General features: G+C 37.7%; 1 protein-coding gene across 1 annotated transcript in view; it reads left to right on the top strand.

Annotated features, from left to right (window-relative positions):
• Window positions 1-24,006, top strand: part of LRP1B (LDL receptor related protein 1B) — a gene marked incomplete at both ends in the record, with an annotated part of 1,860,945 nt that overhangs the window by 1,251,474 nt on the left and 585,465 nt on the right. Inside the window, 2 exons of the mRNA XM_079710778.1 lie at window positions 572-666; window positions 21,072-21,221. Of these exons, the coding sequence (XP_079566904.1) occupies window positions 572-666; window positions 21,072-21,221 (245 nt within the window). The remainder of the gene's footprint in view (window positions 1-571; window positions 667-21,071; window positions 21,222-24,006) is intronic.

Genomic DNA, 24,006 nt, shown 5'->3' with positions numbered 1-24,006 from the left:
AAGAGTGACAGTTCAAAATAAAAAAAAAAAAGATGCCAGGAGAAGTTGTTAATTTCATTTCAAATACCAGTGTTAATAACATATTTACTGTGTGTTAGTATTATGGTCACTGCTAAGTAGATCAGATTCTCCCATCTTCTGGCTAGTCATCATGTACCCATGTAGAGAACTTGGGTAGGGCTAAAAGAAATTCTTTCTCCTGAGTGCTTTCAACTGGAATGATTGAAATGACTTTGTTCCCTTCTCTGGTGCCTGATTTCTCCAAGCCAAGAGAATTCAATCTTGATGAATGACTTTAAATGGAAATAATTTACTCTAGTCATAGTTAAATATTCAGTTGTGAATGTAGGTGCGGGAAAGTAAGTGAGATTATTGTCCTTCAGTGACAGGAAAAAGCAAGAGTGGTACTTTCTTCCCAGGCAAGTGGCTCAACAATCTGGGGGCCTTCCTGAAAAAAATTATCCTGAGCCAAGAATTTACTTTAATATTAACTTTGTTCTTCAATGTATGCTTCTAGTCAACAAGTAGGTCTATATCTAATATTTTTAAACCATATCTATTTTGAATTAAGGAAACTCTACTGGACGGATGGAAACACAATTAATATGGCAAATATGGATGGCAGTAATAGCAAGATTCTCTTTCAGAATCAAAAGGAACCAGTTGGTAAGTTCTGTTTTTTTTTTTTGTTTTTTTTTTTTTTGTTCTTTTTAGTTAATCACTGTAGTTTTTAATATGACAGATCTGTGCTTGTACAATGGATCTTTGACCTAGAGCCTGAAAGAATTATAGATTAGCAATATAAATTAAATCAGAAATTTATCAGTCTTATGGAATCCATTTGGTCCATGTAGGGTAGGGAAGAAACATCCTTTTTCTGGAAACGAAGTTAAGTTTTTTTGATAAGAGAATTTTTACAATATCTTAAGTATGGAAGTTGCTTAAAACTTAATGTAATTAATAAATATAATATCTTATTCTCACTGGTGAATATCTGATACACCAGTTGCTATGGTGGCAATATGATGTACTGAAGCCTCCTCTGATCATCATCATTGTGGCATTATTAATAGTTATAATGATTTGAGTTTAAGTATTTAATATTTAGTTTTCAGCAATTTTCACTTACTCTGCAGGGTGTTTATTTAGTTTGTCATTCTACCTTTGTTAACCACTGTAACTCATCAGGTAAAATTTCATGGTGCTGAAAGAGAGCTTTGACTCATTCCCATAAGTGATCTTTGAAAATCAAAGTACAAAGGTTCTTTTAGAAGATAAAGTTACATTGTACTATTCTTTTGAAACTGTAATCACTCTTTCCTCATATTCTCTTCTGTTTCTTTGAGAGGCAAGACTTACAATATTGCCTTAATTTGTCATCTCAACGAACGTCATTTTAAAAATACAATAATGAACCTGAATTTTGATATTATATTAAATGTGCCAATGATGGAATATACAAAAGAAAGTCATAATTTTGCTTTGAATTGAATACTGTGTATTTTTAAATCTTGGGGTAAAATCCCTACACCATGAAGCTTTTCAGCAATTTTTTCTTAGTTTTAGAACTGTGGAAGTATACTTTCTTGAAGTATCTCATTTTTAATAGTGATGATTCAATAAAGGGATAATAATATCAACAAGATTTGCAATAAATAATTCTTTTTATGTGGTCCATAGAATAAACCTTGTGATGTAAAATGATACTATTAACAACTGTTTTCTTTGGATTGTGTTCTAAGATTTGATACACAATTGAAATTCAAGGTAGTGTTAGAAATTAAAGGCAAATTGAAATGCTAATACTTCTGTGTAGAAGATGATAGAACAGAAGAAACAAGGGACTCTACAAGATTAGGGCCCATATAAAGGATTTAATTTGGACTAAAGCAATTCAGTTGGTTCTTATCTGGAGTTGTTCAGAATATTTAATATGGAAAAGTGAGTATGACTGAAATAGTATGAGCAAATAAAGTCCTTACATTGTAATGTGGTAGCTATAGGTTACACCAAAATGTTCATTTATATGCTCGTTTTTATAAGGCAAAAAACCTTATCTTCTTTAATACTAAATTTCCATTTTCCTACTCAACATAAATTAAAGAACAGCTGTATATGAAGATTATATAAAGAAAGTTTGTGAGAAAAAGAATTAGTGTTACTATTTACACTTTGTAGTTGGCCCTTCAGGTGTTATACACCAAGTGATATTTTTAACTGTGTATGGATGATGATTAAACATCCAGTAACAAATATTAAATGCCTACTTCATGTCAGTTATTGTTATATTTGGAAATTACTTTAAAATAAATTCAGAATTATACTTTTAAATTTTAATTTGTGCAAGGTAGACTATTTTCCCAGAAATAACCCAGAACCTTATTACAAACCATATCTTAAGTCAGCATTAATGAGTATGGCTTGTGAGTCAGACATTCATTTATTCAATAAACAGATTTTTATTGAGTATCAGATTTTGTATTTGGCCTGTTGATAAAAATTTGACATTGTCCTTTTGCTTTAGGGGCACATGAACCTAAATCATTTTAGATCCCATTAAGTGAACTTATCTCAGTGACCTTGAGCAAATTACTGTTAGCTCGGTGGTACTTGCTTTCCTCGTCTGTAAAATCAAGGTAAAATGCCTATTTTGTAAAGTTCTCATGAGGATTAAATGAGGAAAACTTATGAAAGGAACATCTGGCCTTTAATAATAGAACCTATCAAGAGTAGTGGTAGAAACTATATTGGGTCCAACAGACTGAAATTTGAATGATTTGATTGTCTGCAGTATTGAGTAAGTATAAATGAATTCAGTTAAGAATAAACATAGAACAGAATCCATAGAAATCTAGCAGAGGAACATATGTATGTAAGTGGGCCTCTGAGATGAGCAAATTTTTATGCAAATTTTTATGCACAACTATATTGTCTTGATGCTGATGCTAAGAGGCAAACAAGTTTGAAGTACTGGGTTCTGCTCTCAGATCTTCCCAGTATAGCCCCTTAGGACCAATAGACAGCTGGGCCCTCATCTTGTTCTAGAAGTTCTTGATGTGATTTACAAATAAGTATTGCTTACAAGTTCCTTCCAGTAACTTTCTACTTCAGGTTACTAGTCATGTCAACCAGGTGCTAAGACTGATGGTCTCTGCAATGCTGAATGACAGATTGTGCTGTCCGTGTGTAAATGTGTTCCTCTTGCTGTTTCTCCTATATTCCCTGTCTAACCCTGTGGCCATTTGGCTCTATAGGAGAGGAACATTTTTTCCTCTGTCTTTCTAGGTTCTTTTGGCTGGTCTAGTGCAGGCATACCTCAGAGATATTTCAGATTTAGTTCCAGACCACCGAAATAAAGCAAATATCACAATAAAGTGAGTCACATGAAATTTTTGTTTTCCCAGTACATATAAAAGTTATGTTTACACCATACTGTGGTCTTTAAAGTGTGTGATAACATTATGTCTTTAAAAAAAAGTACATACCTTAATTTAAAAATACTTTCCTGGGCTTCTCTGGTGGCGCAGTGGTTGAGAGTCAGCCTGCTGATGCAGGGGACATGGGTTCGTGCCCCAGTCTGGGAAGATCCCACATGCCGCGGAGCAGCTGGGCCCATGAGCCATGGCCACTAAGCCTGAGCGTCTGGAGCCTGTGCTCCACAATGGGAGAGGCCACAACAGTGAGAGGCCTGCATACCACAAAAAAAAAAAAAAAAAAACTTTATTGATAAAAAATGCTATCCATCATCTGAGCCTTCAGTGAGTCATCATGGTAATGGCAAAGACCACTGATCACAGATCACCATAATAAATATAATAATAAAAAATTATGAAATATTGTGAGAATTACCAAACTGTGGCACAGAGACAAGCAGTAGGCAAATGCTGTTGGAAAAATGGTGCTGATAGACCTGCTTGATGCAGGGTAGACTCAAACCTTCAATTTGCACAAAACACAGTATCCTCAGGATGTAATAAAGTGAAGAGCAATAGAATGAGGTATGCCTGTAATTAAATTGACAGAAGGCAGATTAACAGGAGAAAAAAATTAATTATGTAAGTATGGGAGCCCCGTAAGAATGAGACCCAAAGAAGTGACCAAAGCAGGGAGCATTTATACCTTTTAGACAAAGAAACAATTATTTGTGAAGATTTGACAAAACAAAGGGGTTTGGGCTTCCAGTTCCAAAATAATAAAGTAACAAAGCTAACTTATACTGCTTTCTTGGCCTTGAATTCCCTATCTCTGGTGATAAGGCTGCCTTCTATCTTCCTGGTATAGGGAGGATACCTTCACATGAGGGAATTAGTCCCTTCTTTCAGGCAAACAAAAGAGGCTCAGAGTATTTTTCTTTCACCAGCTGTTTCTTAAGTAACTTTAATTCAATATAATCAATATGGGGGAAGGGTTGGGAGGAGGGATAGTTTGGGATTGACATGTACACACTGCTATATTTAAAATGGATAACCAACAAGGACCTACTCTATAGCACAGGGAACTCTGCTCAGTATTCTGCAACAACCTAATTGGGAAAAGAATTTGAAAAAGAATAGATATATGTATATGTATAACTGAATCACTTTGTTGTACATCTGAAACTAACACAACATTGATAATCAACTGTACTCCAATATAAAATAAAAAGTTTAAAAAATAAAATAAAATTAACAACTATCAACAAGAAAAAAAATCAATATGCCAACATAGCACATTTTGGGGTGACCTGTCCTGAACCCCATCAGCTCTCATTAGCACCTCAGCTATTTCTCATAAAAAGAAAGAACAAACAGAAATCAATTGGTCAATTTATCTACTTATTGGCAAGTTTTGTTTTGTTTGTGTTTTTTAGCACATAGTATAAATATAAAACCAAGTTCTTTTGAATGTAACCCTTATTCATTGCAACCCTATTAACTGCAATTTTTGATCTATCCCAATAGGCTAGAGAGACTCTTATCTGTAAATTAACTATAAAAAATATTATTGGTGAGTAACTTTATAGCAGGAAAGTCTTATCTATATTGTCAGTTTAAATTCTTTATTTGTGAGGAATGGCGCCAGTAAAGACAATGCTGGTTTCAAGAGTATTGTAGATACTGATTAAAATAGATTAAAACTATGTTGCCTAGTAACTTTTTTTTTTAAGTTAGCATTTTCACTGTGTGTGCTTGAACCACTTTCTTTTTTTGTTTTGTTTTTTTTGTTTTTTTGTTTTTTGTGGTACGTGGGCCTCTCACTGTTGTGGCCCCTCCCGTTGCGGAGCACAGGCTCCAGATGCGCAGGCTCAGCGGCCATGGCTCACGGGCCCAGTCGCTCCACGGCATGTGGGATCCTCCCGGACCGGGGTACGAACCCGTGTCCCCTGCATTGGCAGGTGGACTCTCAACCACTGCGCCACCAGGGAAGCCCCGAACCACTTTCTTAAAATATATTCAGTAAGTTATATTGTTTACTAATTTACACAAAATACTGAAGTATTTCAGATTATTGTGTTTTCTTTTCTAAAAGTTCTTTTTTTGCTGTTATTTTTTTTTCCCTCTCTTAATGGACAGTTGAGAGCTGAGATGTGAATAAGTGGACCAAAAATATTTTTTTGTTGTTTAAATTTAAACTGCCTTTTAGTGTAGTATCAAGGTTAATTCTCATAAGGAAACATTTGATAGTAGAAGAATTTTTGAAATACTCCCTAGAATTCATGCCACTGTAATCCCACTTTATAAGTTTCTTTTAGAACTATTCCCCTGAGATGATTTGTAAAATGGAACTTTTCAGTGCTATAAATGAACATATGAATGTGTGAAAAAAATAAGTACAAACCTGTTTTTGTTGGTATACAATGACTGTCATACCTATGAAGTACCTATATACATAGGGATATTTGTTACTGTGTTATTTACTCATTGAATTTCACTGATATTTTGCACTTCAGGAAGTTATTGTAATTACTTTCTCATGATGAATCTGTCTGAGCCATCTCTGGCTTAAACTCCTGCCCATTGCATTCCCTGAACGATTTCCATGAAGAAAATTAGGTGATTAGGAAAGCAGGAGCTACTGTTCAGTTGATTTTTCTCCTTTTGCATATTGACTGTCAGATTATAAATTATTTTTGGAAAAAATATATAGAAAAATGCATGGAAAAAATGTACAAGATGTAAGGAGAAAAAACAATATTCTGTCTTGTAAGGCTGGGAAGTGTCAAATGAAAACAATCATTTTCTATCACCCTTTATGAAACCTGTATTCTCACTATGAAGTTACACCTTTGTGGTTGTATGCACTTAGCCTGGGATATATGATGAGGATGTCACTTTGGCAATAAAAATAACATAATTATAGTGACTACTTGTTACAGATTTAGAATATATTAAGCACTTGAAAAACGCTTTTCATTAATCATCTCATGGTAATCATTTCTGGAAGACTTTCTTACTCTTCCTTTATAGATTCAGAAACCGAGGCTTGTTGAAAGAAATGAGTTGCCTGGGATGAATAGTAGAGTTGGGATTCAAACCAAGTTTATCTGCTTCCAAAGTCATATTAAATCTTAACCATATGCTATGCCCAGAAAGGCTCATTTCATATAGTAATTACCTGACCTCAAGCAAAGATCAAGGAATAAAACTGGTACTCTTTCAAGCATGGAAGGTGGGAAAGAAAAATCTAGAGCTTATGTACTCCTAAGAAATGTGGGAAAAAGTCGGACACTGCAGTCAGCTTTTCTAAGCAGCCAGGGGTATGCAAGAACCAGTCTCACCTCTGTGTCAATTGTACCTCACAATTAATTATTTCTGGATCTTTAAATGCATGTTTTAAACAGTAATGTCACTGATATACTAGGCCTTCTAGTTTGTGGAATTGTTTTCATATTTTAATTCAGTGGATTTCCCTTACTTGTTCTCTGTTAAATCCATATGCATGACATACTTGAAAGAGAAGTGCATAGTGATCTTATCAAAACACCCAACTTGGCATTTGATGAGTGTGTATCACTGAAGACCAAGTAATTGCAGCCTTCAGGCAGTTTGGGCTGAATAACTTTGTTTCTGTTAAATACAAATCAAAATTCCCATTATACATTGTTGAACTAAATATTTTCAATTAAGATTTATTGCTCAGTCTTGGATACATTAAATGCTTAGAGCAGTTTACAAAACGGGATTTTAATTTACTACTTAAAGCCATTTCAGAGTTTAAAATGTTTATATATTCTGAATTTTATCCCTCAAGCCTCATGTAAAGCATATTGGCTTGTCAATCAGCATTACCCTTCATGGCTTATTCTTAAGAATCTAGTATAACTATATATTTTATTTTCTTGATGTTTTCTGTTCATTTTAAATGTAATCCCAGGGCTCCCCTGGTGGTGCAGTGGTTAAGAATCTGCCTGCCAAGGCAGGGGACACAGGTTCGAGCCCTGGTCCAGGAAGATCCCACATGCCGCGGAGCGACTAAGCCCGTGCGCCACAACTACTGAGCCTGCGCTCTAGAGTCCGCAAGCCACAACTACTGAAGCCCGCGTGCCTAGAGCCCATGCTCTGCAACAAGAGAAGCCACCGCAGTGAGAAGCCTGCTCACCACAAGGAACAGGAGCCCCCGCTTGCCTCAACTAGAGAAAGCCCACACACAGCAACAAAGACCCAACTCAGCCAAAAATAAATAAATAAGTTTTTAAAAAATAAATAAATAAATGTAATCCTAACCAAAAGTCATTTGTTTACTCAACCTTCAAGTATACCTTCTTGAAACCTACCAAATATTTTTTTTTTTTTTTTTTTTTTTTTTTTGCGGTACGTAGGCCTCTCACTGCTGTGGCCTCTCCCGCTGCAGAGCACAGGCTCCAGACGTGCAGGCTCAGCGGCCATGGCTCACAGGCCCAGCCACTCCGTGGCATGTAGGATCTTCCCAGACCGGGGCATGAACCCGTGTCCCCTGCATCGGCAGGCGGACTCTCAACCTCTGTGCAGGCGGACTCTCAACCACTGTGCCATCAGGGAAGCCCTCCTTATTCTTAGTAGAAAAAAAAAAAAAAAAAAAAAACAGGCTTAAAAGGCACAAAATCTTGATATATCTAAAACAACTGAATTATTCTGCGTGTCTGGGGAAAAAATATCTAATACAAGGGAATATTTTGGATAATATTGACAGGAACTATAATTTTTAAATATTCAAATGACACAATTCGGTGTTTTTAAAAATAGTTGGCTCTATTTTACCTGTCAAGCTATAAATATAGCTTAGGGAAATTATAAAACTGTAGGCATTAAACCTTTTAAAATGATCTTTTAGAACAAAATACTTCTTAAGAAATAAACTGTCACTGACTCTGGTTTTCCTTTAATTTTGCATGTTATTTTCACAAGGCACATAATTTTAAGAGCTTGAACTATAAGATAAATTGTCCCAAGTAAGAGCTTGGGACATTAAGAGCTTGAAATATAAATTGTCCCAAGTAAAATGATTTATGTGAGGGAGAATGGAGGACATGCTAGAAATCCTAACTTGGTACAATAAGCAATAAGGAACTAATTAACTTAGGTCTGTAACTGTGTGTCATCAGTGACTTTTTTTGTTTTAATTCATTTATTTATTTATCTTTGGCTATGTTGGGTCTTCGTTGCTGAGCACAGGTTTTCTCTAGTTGCGGCGAGTGGAGGCTATTCTTTTTTGTGGCGCACGGGCTTCTCATTGCGGTGGCTTCTCTTGTTGCGGAGCACAGGCTCTAGGCACGCAGGCTTTGGTAGTTGTGGTGCGTGGGCCCCGTAGTTGTGGCTTGCAGGCTCTAGAGAGCAGGCTCAGTAGTTGTGGCACACGGGCTTAGTTGCTCTGCGGCATGTGGGATCTTCCTGGACCAGGGCTCGAACCCATGTCCCCTGCATTGGCAGGCAGATTCTTAACCACTGCACAACCAGGGAAGTCCCATCAGTGACTTCTTATAGTAGAGTGAATTGAGAGGATTATTTCAAGGAATACTTTAGATCAGGTTAAGATGAGGGTGATATAGATACTTGCAGTAGAAGAAAAAAACCAAACAATTATTTCCTCTATCCTAGGTTCTGTGGCTAAGGCCCTGAAAATTAGACTGACAAAAGACAAATTAAAAGAGGAAAACAGTTTATTAACTCACATAGCACACATACATGTGAGAGAAACTCATTGAAGAGTAACTCAAAGGAGTGGTTAAAACTTGTGCTTATATAGCAACTTACCAAAGAACAATAAATATGTAGAGAAATAAAAAGTTAAAGGAAAAAGGTTTTAAACTTTCAAGGAAGGCATACTATGACAAGGTAAATATATGAGGAAAACTAAGGAAAGATAAGGGTCATTTTGGTAACTTTTGTTACATAGATTCCTCTCAGTGCTGTCTCTGCGCTGGTAAATCTAGAACTGTCTCTGGTGATTAAGAGGCTAAGCCCGCTTTCTGCAAAAAGGGAGGGCAGAGAGCTTTGATTTTTGGTGTCTGTTGTTTCTTAATTATCTTTAGGACAAAATAATCTTTAAACCAAAGAGGTCTATTTTAGAGTGGCATATTCTGATGCCCTACATTCTCAACTTTTTCTTGAATAATATTTTTTTAATTAGTTTCTGCTTTATAACAAAGTGATTCAGTCATACATATACATCTGTTCCCACAACCCTTCCCTCCTGCGTCTCCCTCCCTCACACCCTCCCCATCCCACCCCTCCAGGCGGTCACAAAGCACCGAGCTGATCTCCCTGTGCTATGCGGCTGCTTCCCACTATCTATCTACCTTACGTTTGGTACTGTATATATGTCCATGCCTCTCTTTCGCTTTGTCACAGCTTACCCTTCCCCCTCCCCATATCCTCAAGTGCATTCTCAAGTAGGTCTGTGTCTTTATTCCCGTTTTACCCCTAGGTTCTTCATGACATTTTTTTTTTTAATTCCATATATATGTGTTAGCATACAGTATTTGTCTTTCTCTTTCTGACTTACTTCACTCTGTATGACAGACTCTAGGTCTATCCACCTCATTACAAATAGATCAGTTTCGTTGCTTTTTATGGCTGAATAATATTCAGCCATAAAATGTGCCACATCTTCTTTATCCATTCATCCACTGATGGACACTTAGGTTGTTTCCATCTCCAGGCTATTGTGAATACAGCTGCTATGAACATTTTGGTACATGTCTATTTTTGAATTATGGTTTTCTCAGGGTATATGCCTAGTAGTGGGATTGCTGGGTCATATGGTAGTTCTATTTTTAGTTTTTTAAGGAACCTCCATACTGTTCTCCATAGTGGCTGTACCAATTCACATTCCCACCAGCAGTGCAAGAGTGCTCCCTTTTCTCCACACACTCTCCAGCATTTATTGTTTCTAGATTTTTTGATGATGGCCATTCTGACTGGTGTGAGATGATATCTCATTGTAGTTTTGATTTGCATTTCTCTAATGATTAATGATGTTGAGCATTCTTTCATGTGTTTGTTGGCAGTCTGTATATCTTCTTTGGAGAAATGCCTATTTAAATCTTCTGCCTATTTTTGGATTGGGTTGTTTGTTTTTTTGCTATTGAGCTTCATGAGCTGCTTATAAATTTTGGAGATTAATCCTTTGTCAGTTGCTTCATTTGCAAATATTTTCTCCCATTCTGAGGGTTGTCTTTTGGTCTTCTTTATGGTTTCCTTTGCTGTGCAAAAGCTTTGGAGTTTCATTAGGTCCCATTTGTTTATCTTTGTTTTTATTTCCATTTCTCTAGGAGGTGGGTCCAAAAGGATCTTGCTGTGATTTCTGTCATAGAGTGTTCTGCCTATGTTTTCCTCTAAGAGTTTGATAGTTTCTGGCCTTACATTTAGGTCTTTAATCCATTTTGAGCTTATTTTTGTGTATGGTGTCAGGGAATGCTCTAATCTCATACTTTTACATGTCCCTGTCCAGTTTTCCCAGCACCACTTATTGAAGAGGCTGTCCTTTCTCCACTGTACATTCCTGCCTCCGTTATCGGAGATAAGTTGACCATATGTGCGTGGGTTTATCTCTGGGCTTTCTATCCTGTTCCATTGATCTATCTTTCTGTTTTTGTGCCAGTACCACACTGTCTTGATTACTGTAGCTTTGTAGTATAGTCTGAAGTCAGGGAGCCTGATTCCTCCAGCTCTGTTTTTCACTCTCAAGATTGCTTTGGCTATTCGGGGTCTTTTGTTTTTCCAAACAAATTTTGAAATTTTTTGTTCTAGTTTTGTGAAAAATGCCAGTGGTAGTTTGATAGGGATTGCATTGAATCTGTAGATTGCTTTGGGTAGTAGAGTCATTTTCACAATGTTGATTCTTCCAATCCAAGAACATGGTACATCTCTCCATCTATTTGTATCATCTTTAATTTCTTTCATCAGTGTCTTATAATTTTCTGCATACAGGTCTTTTGTCTCCTTAGGTAGGTTTATTCCTAGATATTTTATTCTTTTTGTTGCAATGGAAAATGGGAGTGTTTTCTTGATTTCACTTTCAGATTTTTCAAAATTAGTGTACAGGAATGCCAGAGATTTCTGTGCATTAATTTTGTATCCTGCTACTTTACCAAATTCATTGATTAGCTCTAGTAGTTTTCTGGTAACATCTTTAGGATTCTCTATGTATAGTATCATGTCATCTGCAAACAGTGAAAGCTTTACTTCTTCTTTTCCAATTTGAATTCCTTTTATTTCCTATTCTTCGCTGATTGCTGTGGCTAAAACTTCCAAAACTAAGTTGAATAAGAGTGGTGAGAGTGGGCAGCCTTGTCTTGTTCCTGATCTTAGTGGAAATGGTTTCAGTTTTTCACCATTGAGGACGATGTTGGATGTGGGTTTGTCCTATATGGCCTTTATTATGTTGAGGAACGTTCCCTCGATGCCTACTTTCTGCAGGGTGTTTATCATAAATGGGTGTTGAATTTTGTCGAAAGCTTTCTCTGCATCTATTTAGATGATCATATGGTTTTTCTTCTTCAATTTGTTAATATGCTGTATCACATTGATTGATTTGCGTATGTTGAAGAATCCTTGCATTCCTGGAATAAACCCCACTTGATCATGGTGTATGATCCTTTTAATGTGCTGTTGGATTCTGTTTGCAAGTATTTTGTTGAGGATTTTTGCATCTATGTTGATCAGTGATATTGGCCTGTAGTTTTCTTTCTTTGTGACATCCTTGCCTGGTTTTGGTATCAGGGTGATGGTGGCCTCATAGAATGAGTTTGGGAGTGTTCCTCCCTCTGGTATATTTTGGAAGAGTTTTAGAAGGATAGGTGTTAGCTCGTCTCTAAATGTTTGATAGAATTCACCTGTGAAGCCATCTGGTCCTGGGCTTTTGTTTGTTGGAAGATTTTTAATCACAGTTTCAATTTCAGTGCTTTTGATTGCTCTATTCATATTTTCTATTTCTTCCTGATTCAGTCTTGGCAGGTTGTGATTTTCTAAGAATTTGTCCATTTCTTCCAGGTTGTCCATTTTATTGGCATAGAGTTTCTTGTAGTAATCTCTCATGATCTTTTGTATTTCTACAGTGTCAGTTCTTACTTCTCCTTTTTCATTTCTAATTCTATTGATTTGTGTCTTCTCCCCTTTCTTCTTGATGAGACTGGCTAATGGTTTATCAATTTTGTTTATCTTCTCAAAGAACCAGCTTTTAGTTTTATTGATCTTTGCTATCGTTTCCTTCATTTCTTTTTCATTTATTTCTGATATGATCTTTGTGATTTCTTTCCTTCTGCTAACTTTGGGGTTTTTTTGTTCTTCTTTCTCTAATTGATTTAGATGCAGGGTCAGGTTGTTTACTCGAGATGTTTCCTGTTTCTTAACGTGGGATTGTATTGCTATAAACTTCCCCCTTAGAACTGCTTTTGCTGCATCCCATAGGTTTTGGGTTGCCGTGTCTCCATTGTCATTTGTTTCTAGGTATTTTTTTATTTCCTCTTTGATTTCTTCAGTGATCACTTGGTTATTGAGTAGTGTATTGTTTAGCCTCCATGTGTTTGTATTTTTTACAGATCTTCTCCTGTAATTGATGTCTAGTCTCATAGCATTGTGGTCGGAAAAGATACTTGATACAATTTCAATTTTCTTAAATTTACCAAGGCTTGATTTGTGACCCTAGATATGATCTATCCTGGAGAATGTTCCATGAGCACTTGAGAAAAATGTGTATTCTGTTGTTTTTGGATGGAATGTCCTATAAATATCAATTAAGTCCATCTTGTTTAATGTATCATTTAAAGCTTGTGTTTCCTTATTTATTTTCATTTTGGATGATCTGTCCATTGGTGAAAGTGGGGTGTTAAAGTCCCCTACTATGAGTGTGTTACTGTCGATTTCCCCTTTTATGGCTGTTAGTATTTGCCTTATGTATTGAGGTGCTCCTATGTTGGGTGCATAAATATTTACAATTGTTATGTCTTCTTCTTGCATCGATCCCTTGATCTTTATGTAGTGTCCTTCTTTGTCTCTTCTAATAGTCTTTATTTTAAAGTCTATTTTGTCTGATATAAGAATTGCTACTCCAGCTTTCTTTTGATTTCCATTTGCATGGAATATCTTTTTCCATCCCCTTACTTTCAGTCTGTATGTGTCTCTAGGTCTGAAGTGGGACTCTTTTAGACAGCATATATATGGGTCTTGTTTTTGTATACATTCAGCCAATCTGTGTCTTTTGGTGGGAGCACTTAGTCCATTTACATTTAAGGTAATTATTGATATGTATGTTCCTATTCCCATTTCCTTAATTGTTTTGGGTTCGTTATTGTAGGTGTATTTCTTCTGTTGTGTTTCTTGCCTAGAGAAGTTCCTTTAGCATTTGTTGTAAAGCTGGTTTGGTGGTGCTGAACTCTCTCAGCTTTTGCTTGTCTGTAAAGGTTTTAATTTCTCCATCAAATCTGAATGAGATCCTTGCTGGGTAGAGTAATCTTGGTTGCAGGTTTTTCTCCTTCATCACTTTAATTATGTGCTGCCACTCCCTTCTGGCTTGTAGAGTTTCTGCTGAGAGATCAGCTGTTAACCTGATGGGGATTCCCTTGTGTGTTATTTGTTGTTTGTCCCTTGCTGCTTTTAATATGATTTCTTTGTGTTTAATTTTTGACATTTTGATTAATATGTGTCTTGGTGTATTTCTCCTTGGATTTATTCTGTATGGGACCCTCTGTGCCTCCTGGACTTGATTAACTATTTCCTTTCCTATATTAGGGAAGTTTTCAACTATAATCTCTTCAAATATTTTCTCAGTCCCTTTCTTTTTCTCTTCTTCTTCTGGAACCCCTATAATTCGAATGTTGGTGCATTTCTTGTTGTCCCAGAGGTCTCTGAGACTGTCCTCTGTACTTTTCATTCTGTTTTCTTTATTTTGCTCTGCATCAGTTATTTCCACTATTTTATCTTCCACCTCACTTATCCGTTCTTCTGCCTCAGTTATTCTGCTATTGATCCCATCTAGAGTATTTTTCATTTCATTTATTGTGTTTTTAATCGATGCTTGATTCATCTTTAGTTCTTCTAGGTCCTTGTTAACTGTTTCTTGCATTTTGTCTATTCTATTTCCCAGATTTTGGATCTTGGATCATCTTTACCATCATTATTCTGAATTCTTTTTCAGGTAGACTGCCTATTACCTCTTCATTTGTTAGGTCTGGTAGGTTTTTATCTTGCTCCTTCACCTGCTGTGTGTTTTTCTGTCTTCTCATTTTGCTTATGTTACTGTGTTTGGGGTCTCCTTTTTGCAGGCTGCAGATTCGTAGTTCCCATTGTTTTTGGTGTCTGTCCCCAGTGGCTAAGGTTGTTTCTGTAGTTTGTGTAGGCTTCCTGCTGGGGGAGACTAGTGCCTGTGTTCTGGTGGTTGAGGCTGGATCTTGTCTTTCTGGTGGACAGGTCCACGTCTGGTGGTGTGTTTTGGGGTGTCTGAGGACTTTTTATGATTTTAGGCCACCTCTCTGCTAATGGGTGGGGTTGTGTTCCTGCCTTGCTAGTTGCTTGGCATAGGGTGACCAGCACTGTAGCTTGCTGGTCGTTGACTGAAGCTGGGTGCTGGTGTTGAGATGGAGATCCCTGGGAGATTTTCGCTGCTTGATATTATGTGTAGCTGGGAGGTCTCCTGTGGACCCGTGTCCTGATGTTGGCTCTCCCACTTCAGAGGCACAGCACTGACTCCTGGCTGCAGCACCAAGAGGCTTTCATCTACCCGGCTCAGAATAGAAGGGAGAAAAAGTAGAAAGAAAGAATTAGTAGAAGAAAGAAAGAGAGAGAGAAAGAAAGGAAGAAGGAAAGAAAGGAAGGAAGGAAGAAAGAAAGAAAGGAGGGATGGAAGGACGGAAAGAAAGAAAGAAAGGAGGGAGCGAGGGAGGAAGGAAAAAAAAGAAAGAGTGAAAGGAAGAAGGGAGGGAGGGAGGAAGGAAAGAAACAAAGAAAGAAAGAAAGAAAGAAAGAAAGAAAGAAAGAAAGAAAGAAAGAAAGAAAGAAAGAAGGAAAGAAAGAAAGAAAGACAGGAGGGAGGGAGGGAGGGAAGAAGGAAAGAAAGAAAGAAAGAAAGAAAGGGGCAGAGGGAGAGGGGGAGGAAGGGAAGGTAGGAAAAAAAGAAAGAGAGAAGATAAAGTAAAATAGAATAAAGTATAAAATATAGTAGCGTTATTAAAAGTAAAAAAGTAATTATTAAAAAAAAATATAACGGACAGATAGAACCCTGGGACCTATGGTGGAAGCAAAGCTATACAGAGAAAATCTCACACAGAAGCATACACATACACATTCACAAAAAGAGAAAAGGGGGAAAAAAATCGAAAATCTTGCTCTCAAAGTCCACCTCCTCAATTTGGAATAATTCGTTGTAAAAAGAGGAAAAGGGGAAAATGTCTGAAATCTTGCTCTCAAAGCCCACCTCCTTATTTGGGATAATTCGTTGTATAAAGAGGAAAAGGGGAAAAAAATCTTAAATCTTGTCCTCAAAGTCCACCTCCTCAATTTGGGATGATTCACTGTCCATTCATGCACTCCACAGATGCAGGGCACATCAAGTGGACCCTGGAGCTTTAATCCGCTGCCTCCGAGGCTGCACAGAGAGATTCCCCTGCCTCCTCTCTGCTCTCACAGCTCCTGGGTCTCAGCCCTGGACCTGGCCCCGCCTCTGCGCGTAGGCGCCGGAGGGCGCTCGCTCCTCGCTCAGACAGGACGGATTTAAAGGAGCCGCTGACTCGGGGTCTCTGGCTCACCCAGGCCGAGGGGAGGGAGGGGCACGCAGTGCGGGGCGGGCCTGCGGCGGCAGAGGCCGGCACGACATTGCACCAGCCCGAGGCGCTCCGCACACCTTCCCGGGGAAGCCGTCCCTGGGTCCCAGGACCCCGGCAGTGGCGGGCTGCACAGGCTCTCCGGAAGTGGGGGTGGACAGTGACCCGCGCTCGCACACAGGCCTTGTGGCGGCGGCAGCAGCAGCCCCAGCATCCCACGCCCGTCTCCGGGGTCGGCGCCTTCACCCGCGGCTTGCGCCCGTCTCTGGAGCTTCTTTGTGTGTGTGTGTGTGTGTGTGTGTGTGATATGCGGGCCTCTCACTGTTGTGGCCTCTCCCGTTGCAGAGCACAGGCTCTGGACACGCAGGCTCAGCGGCCATGGCTCATGGGCCCAGTTGCTCCGCGGCATGTGGGATCTTCCTGGCCCGGGGCACGAACCTGTGTCCCCTGCATCGGCAGGCGGACTCTCAACCACTGCGCCACCAGGGAAACGGGAAACCCCTCTGGGGCTTCTTTATGCATCACTTTTAATGCCCTCTCCTCGTGCACCAGGAAACAAAAGGGAAGAAAAAGTCTCTTGCCTCTTCGGCAGCTCCAGACTTTTTCCCCGGACTCCCTCCGGATCAGCCGTGGCGCACTAGACCCTTCAGGCTGTGTTCACGCCAACCCCAGTCCTCTCCCTGCGCTCCGACCAAAGCCCGAGTCTCAGCTTCCAGCCCCGCCCGCCCCGGCGGCCGAGCAGACAAGCCTCTCGGGCTGGTGTGTGCCTGATGGCACTGATCCTCTGTGCCGGAATCTCTCCGCTTTGCCCTCCACACCCCTGTTGCTGTGCTCTCCTCCGCTACTCCGAAGCTTTCCCCCTCCGCCACCCGCAGTCTCTGCCCGCGAAGGGGCTTCTAGCGTGTGGAAACCTTTCCTCCTTCACGGCTCCCTCCCACTGGCACAGGTCCTGTCCCTATCCTTTTGTCTCTGTTTATTCTTTTTTCTTTTGCCCTACCCAGTTATGTGGGGAGTTTCTTGCCTTTTGGGGGGTCTGAGGTCTTCTGTCAGCATTCAGTAGGTTTTCTGTAGGAGTTGTTCCACGTGTAGATGAATTTCTGATGTATCTGTGGGGAGGAAGGTGATCTCCGCGTCTTACTCTTCCACCACCTTCCTCCGGAATCTTCCAGATGATTTTAAAAATAAATATGTCTGGCAGAAATGACTCTATATATTACTAATGGCATATTCTTCAGACAGACCTTACAGTCCTTTCGAAGATTGTTTAATCTTAGTTACCCGTTCTGAGGATCTTCTAGTACAGACATAATTATATTTCTCTGCACAGGTCCCAGGAAGTTTTATAGACATGCTTATATTTGATCTGTTTTCTCATGGCTCTTGACTTAGTATGCTAAAATCACTGAGTAGCTTCAATTGCATCAAAACCACTATTAGTTTACTGCTTAATGATTTATCTTATGAAATAGAACAACAGAGATCTGATTCAGAAATTATTCCAATAGATGGATGCCAATTAATTCTTCAATGTTATTAAGACCTAAGCATAATAACAAAGTTTAAAAATCTTATGTAAGAACATTTATATTAATGAAGTTTATAAATATATACTTCTAAACATGCTCATCTATGAATTTAAAATGTATATCATCAGTTTCTTGAATTCATAATAGGATTTTTAAAATATTTCAGTTCTCTTGTATACACCTGGAAATAAACATGTTCAAGGGCATTCTGGGGTTAAGCTAATATATCTGACAGGAGAGAAGGTATATGTAGGTGGCTAGGTGATATATCACATACATATATAGATTAAAATAGGAACTTTAATTTTTTTTTCCTGTAAACCTTAAAAGTAATAATTCTAAACTATTTTGTATTAACATTGATGTAAAAAAATATAAGCCATGTCAAGTAGCTCTATTGAATCATTGCCTTTCCTCCCTATTTTCATAATACATGGACATAAGTAGTATAGTAGAAAAATTCTGTCATGGGATGATTCAACTTTACTAGGCAGAACTCATTGAAGACAACTTATAATGTTCATAGTGGAGTTAATTAAATAACCCATGCCTTCATTCAGTATTTATAAATTTTCTTCTCTGCTCTAGGCATCATGCTCAATGCTGAAGGTGAAAAGCTCACAATGACAACAGCTTCTTTCCTCTCAGCATGCACAGTCCAGGAACAAAGATGTTCAGTAGTAAAAACTGGGGAACTCTGATCCAACTCTGCAACTTCTCTGCTCTGTATAACTGCTTTACAAAACCTAAGTTCGGGTCTAGAAACTGCAGAGTTTTAGGTAGATGAGAAAATTCTGATATGGTGGGTTAATCTGGAGTTGAGCATATTCAGTATATACCCTCTCCTTACAAAAAGGAGTTGAAGAAACTTAAACAAACACATTCCCTAAGATGGAACAGATAAGAATATTGATTTTAAAAATCAAGGTGAAGGAAAATAATCGATTAGCCTGTTGAAGCCAGAAGTGAAGTTTGTGGTATAAATGCAATTCCTTTACAGTTGCCAGAGATGGGTCACAAATCTGACTCTTCAGTTTCTTTGCAGCCAAAGCAAAGAGAGAAATATGATCAGTTACCATTTTCCACATAAAGCTTTTTCTGGCATTGAGTCCTGAAAGAGATTTCTCCCATGGGTCCTTATATAAAAAGGTCACACTGTGATATATTATTTCAGACACTATATCCTGGCAAGTATAACAGTGGGTTTCCTATGGCTACTTCTTATACCATCTTTCATTTAAACCAAGGGCACAATGCCAAAGTTCAATTCAGCAAGAGATTCAGAGAGGGAGAAAAACTTAGCACTCTAAAAATGCAGATAACTCTCTGATGGTTCGGCTTGATTGAGAGGTAAAGTTTGGAATACACAGGGAGATAGGTAACTTTTCTTAAAGGGAATTTTTCATAAATGTATTCATTAATTTGATACGTGCTGAAAATTTGGCAGTAGAAAGTTTGGGGTTATATTTTGTACCATAAATCTATAGTAAAGATATGCTTCATTGCTGTTTAAAGATGGAATTATGTGATTTAAATGGTCAACAAAGTAGAAGGTAAAATAGACCACTTCTGAAAATTAAGCTGTCTAAACCAGGATTTATTAATACCAGAAAAGATAGATGGAGGTGGCTTAGGAAGTACCTGTAGAATAACCAAACTTTCTCTCATTAAAAAATTGAATAATGGGGCTTCCCTGGTGGCACAGTGGTTGAGAGTCTGCCTGCCGATGCAGGGGACATGGGTTCGTGCCCCGGTCCGGGAAGATCCCACATGCTGCGGAGTGGCTGGGCCCGTGGGCCATGGCCGCTGAGCCTGCGCATCCGGGGCCTGTGCTCCGCAACGGGAGAGGCCACAGCAGTGAGAGGCCCGCGTGCCGCAAAAAAAGGGGGAAAAAAATTGAATGATGAATGATTTCACCATGAAAATATTATATCATAGAATATGGCTGTGATAGTTTTTATTTGATTATTTTTTCATAGCAATTAAAGCCAATTACCCACAGTGGTTATCAAGAAAAAATCTGAAAATTTTATCCCTACAGTGTCTAATTTTATGCATTGTGATTTTTCTGGTGAACCTCCCAGAATTTTGTTAAGAAAACAAACCGATAAGTCAGTACATAGCTGGTATATTGTATAGGCTTGTTTTATTATTGCTACTTGCTGAAAACTGGTCCACTCTCTGGATTGGGACTAACTGTAGTTGAGAATATTTTGGATATGGTATCGCTTTCTCAATGTACTTGAACTCGTATTATTCTCTCCAATTGTCTTCCTTCTTTCTTCCTTCTTGTCTTCCTTTCTTCTTTCTTTCCTTTTCTTCATTTTAGTTTTTTTTTTTTTAATAGGGAAGGGACTTTTTTGTAGTTTGTTCACTACATTCTGTGAGGGAGATCCCAGAAGCAGTTTATTTATTGTATGCCTGAGGATGTGCCCACATGTGCTTTTTCATAAGTAGTTGTGGGTCACAGAAGACCAACATGGAGCCACAGTGTTACTGTTATAATGTAGATCATAAGCTTACTGAGAATGCCTGTAATTAATTAGATGTATACCCTTGGCAATCAAAATTTACATGCCCTGATACCTTTGAAAACCATGAACACCCCTATAATGTATGTAATTGTTCATAAACTACAAAAAGCTAACTTACAGTGACACACTGTGCCATGTAGGGACAATGGTCTTAAGCCATTGGCTTGGTTCACTTACTTGCTGTATGGTTTGTTTCTCAATGGCAACTCCTATATGAGCCCAATTCACTGCCATGCTTCAGTGAAATTACTAATTGTTGAAATTCTCCTACCTTTGGATTTACTTGAAAACTACTGAAAACACCATTTTAAATCTATAACTTTCTAAAGTAACTTTTACTAAAAGTAAAGGAGAAATTATAAATATCATTAATAAGTATCCCAAATGAATATTACACATTAAAACTTTCTGAGGCAAAGCAGCATAATGAAGAGGTCAGACACTCAGTTTAGAAACAAAAACTTTCTTAAAATTTCCGGAATGTCCACTTACTAGCTGTGGCCTCAAATAGATTTCTTAACTATTCTAGGTATTATTTTCCTTATCTGTAAAATGGAACAGTCATTCCTCTTAATGTCATAAAATTGTTATGATAACAGAGATAACCACTGTGTCTCTAAAAGTATATTATTTGACCGATAGTTAAAACAGTGTGTGTATATCTCCCTGTTAGTCAGATCTTATTTTTACAGACAAAAATCTGAGTCTGAAACTGATTTTTCCCCCAAACCCAGTGTTAGGTGAATATTACAATTTAAGTGGCTACCGTTATGTTTAAATTGTATAATTTAATTACAGGACTATCAATAGACTATGTGGAAAACAAACTTTATTGGATCAGTTCGGGAAATGGAACCATAAACAGATGCAACCTGGATGGTGGTAATTTAGAAGTAATAGAGTCAATGAAAGAAGAATTAACAAAAGCTACAGCCCTAACCATCATGGGTAAGTACAGTGATACTATAGCTAGGATGCTTGTATTGATTGGGGTTGATTAATTATGACCTGTTAAAGCTTAGAAAAGACTGCTCCGTTAACACCAGAAGCACGTTCAAATTGCACATCTCTAAGAGAGTTTTTCTTTTCTTTTTCTTTTTTTAACCTTAGCAAACAAACTTGAAAGATTATCCAGATCAGTGACTTAGTGCTATTAGCAATAATAACTTCACTTGTATTGATTCTTGGGGTATTATTATTATTGGTATTATTTTACGATCATTTTCTGTGTTCTACTATAGTGTTCTAAAGTGCAAGGACCTTGTGTATTTGTCACAATAAGGTAAAATCTTATCTCTGCTTATAAAGGATAGATTGATCTACACAGACAATTGAAGAAACAAGGTCACAGTGTCATTGACCAATGATTTAAATTATTCTTCCACAAAAATTCTTTATATGTACACAAAAACACACACACACACAAAGATTATACCTGACTAGTGGTTATTTTAGACTAGGATTTATTTACAATTGTCTCATAAGGCAATAAGAAAATAAGGTTATTTTGTATTACCCAGCTTTACCAAATTAACAAGAAAATTTTGTTGTATGTGTATTTTTACATTTTTTAAATCACCTGAGTAAAAACAGCAGAGTTTAAATTCTGAAAGTGGTTTGGTAAACTGCAACAATCCCCAGTCAATACTCACAGTACGTTTTCAAAAATTGAATTCCAGCATACTTTGTGAAATCAACCCAAACTAGCAAATAATATAGCCAAGGAACCCAATAAGTTAGAGGAAGCATGATAAAAATATGTCATAACATTTCAAGAGATGTCATTGACTTTTAGTGAATATATACACATATATATATCACAAACTTTATATACTGTAAAAATCATTGCCTCATAGAAAAATGTAGACTTTATAAAAATTTATTTCTGCTAACATGATTGCTACCGACCCTGCTATGAGTAGGAAATGAGTACTAAACTTACAGAACTCAATGTTATGAACAAAATCTCAAAAAATGGAGTAGTCCATTTTAGCAAAAAAATAAAGTCAGTTAGTTTTGTTTCCTAATAAAATAGAAGAGAGAAAGCTTGGATGAAATCATTAAGCATATATTGGATGAGAGCTGTGAATCTTATTTGACATCAGTGCCGTATGGGAATGGATCTTGAGTAAATTAAAATTCTTTTAACAAGTAAATGGTTATGTATCTGTACTTCTCCCTGCCACCATAATTTGATTAACACTGAAAACTAAAAAATAAAGAAACCTATTAATACCTCTACTGTCAATACATTAACTGGACATATCAAAATATATCTGCAGTTTGAAGGCTTAAAATGTAAAGGACATCACCATAGAGAAGCAGGAGAGCAACTTCTACTTTCTGAAGTTCCCTAGCTCATCTCTGAATTTGCCCTTGTGTTCAGATTCCCCCTTCTTTCAGAACCTCTCTACTCTTTCTCTTTGGGGATGGTATAAAGTGTGATGATGACCTGCTTCCTGCTGAGGCTAAATAGTATAGTCATATAAAAAAGACAATAAAAAAAGGTAAAAAAAGGAGAACCTTACCACTATCCAGGGGATTACTGATGATTACAGCTATAAATGTTTAAGAAGAAATTTGCCTACAGTGATACTGAAATTGCACATCCAGGAACAAAGAAATAATTGTAATATGAAATGACTAGTTATATGCCAGCTCCTCAGACTACCTAGGTGATGGATGATAAGTAACTGAAAGTTTGTGTTTCACTAAAATTTAGGAGTGGTTTTCCTAAAATTGAGTTAATAATCTCTTTGGACACATTTCACAATTTTTTAAACTTAAAATATTATAACTTGTAACTCTCTGGGGGCTCCCAGTTTTACTTGGAATAGTATATACAGAATAAACTGAAAGGAGTTTTGAAACATTAAAATTAGGTAAAGCAGTAGGTATTTGATAATACCTAGATTAAAATAAAGCAATTATTTGATGATTCAATCAAGTCCAAGACCCAAAGACCAAGATTGCTACATCTAAGTTTCACAAACCCTATGATGACTTCTTTCAAGCAGTAGAGTTTAACTTCCTTCCCTTGGAGTGCAGGCTGGACTTAGTGACTCAGTTCTAATGAATAAAATAAGGCAAATGTGATGGCGTTTGACTTTGGAAATGAGGTCATAAAAGGCATGAGCCTTCCTTCTTGCCCTCTCTCTCTTGGGTCACTCACTCTGGGCAAAGCCAGGTGACAAGTTATGAGGTCCCACAAGCAGCCCAGTGGAGAAGTCCACACAGCAAGGAACTGAGACCTCTAGTCAATATCCATATGAGTGAACCATCTTGAAGGCAGAGCCTCCAGCCCAGTCAAAATTTCAGTTGACTCAGCCAAAGCCAATGCATTACAGCAACTTCAAGAGAGACTCCAAACAAGCACCACCCACAGAGTGGCTCCCAGATTCCTGATCCATAGAAACTATGTGAGATAATAAATGTTTATTGTTTTAAGATACTGAATTTTGGGGTTAATTTGTTATACAGCAATAGATAACTAATTCATGTAATTCCATCTATAGAACTCATTCATTTATGAATAGATTCACAAATTCAAATACTTATGTAATAGAGTGAGGCAAATTATAAATAGTAAAGTGTGTCAGGTGTGATAAAATCCAATGGCTCAACAAGATAGTAAGTAGCAACTGAGTCTAGACTTCAGTATCTAGACTTACTTGAGGGTGGCAGAAAGTATGATAAAACCGGAGAGAGCTAATGGTCCACTTGATGTAGAACA

The sequence above is a fragment of the Hyperoodon ampullatus genome, assembly GCF_949752795.1.
Source record: "Hyperoodon ampullatus genome assembly, chromosome: 8".
NCBI classification, from domain to species: domain Eukaryota; kingdom Metazoa; phylum Chordata; class Mammalia; order Artiodactyla; family Ziphiidae; genus Hyperoodon; species Hyperoodon ampullatus.
The sequence above is the reverse complement of the archived record's forward strand: the minus strand, read 5'-3'. Positions and strand labels throughout refer to the sequence as shown.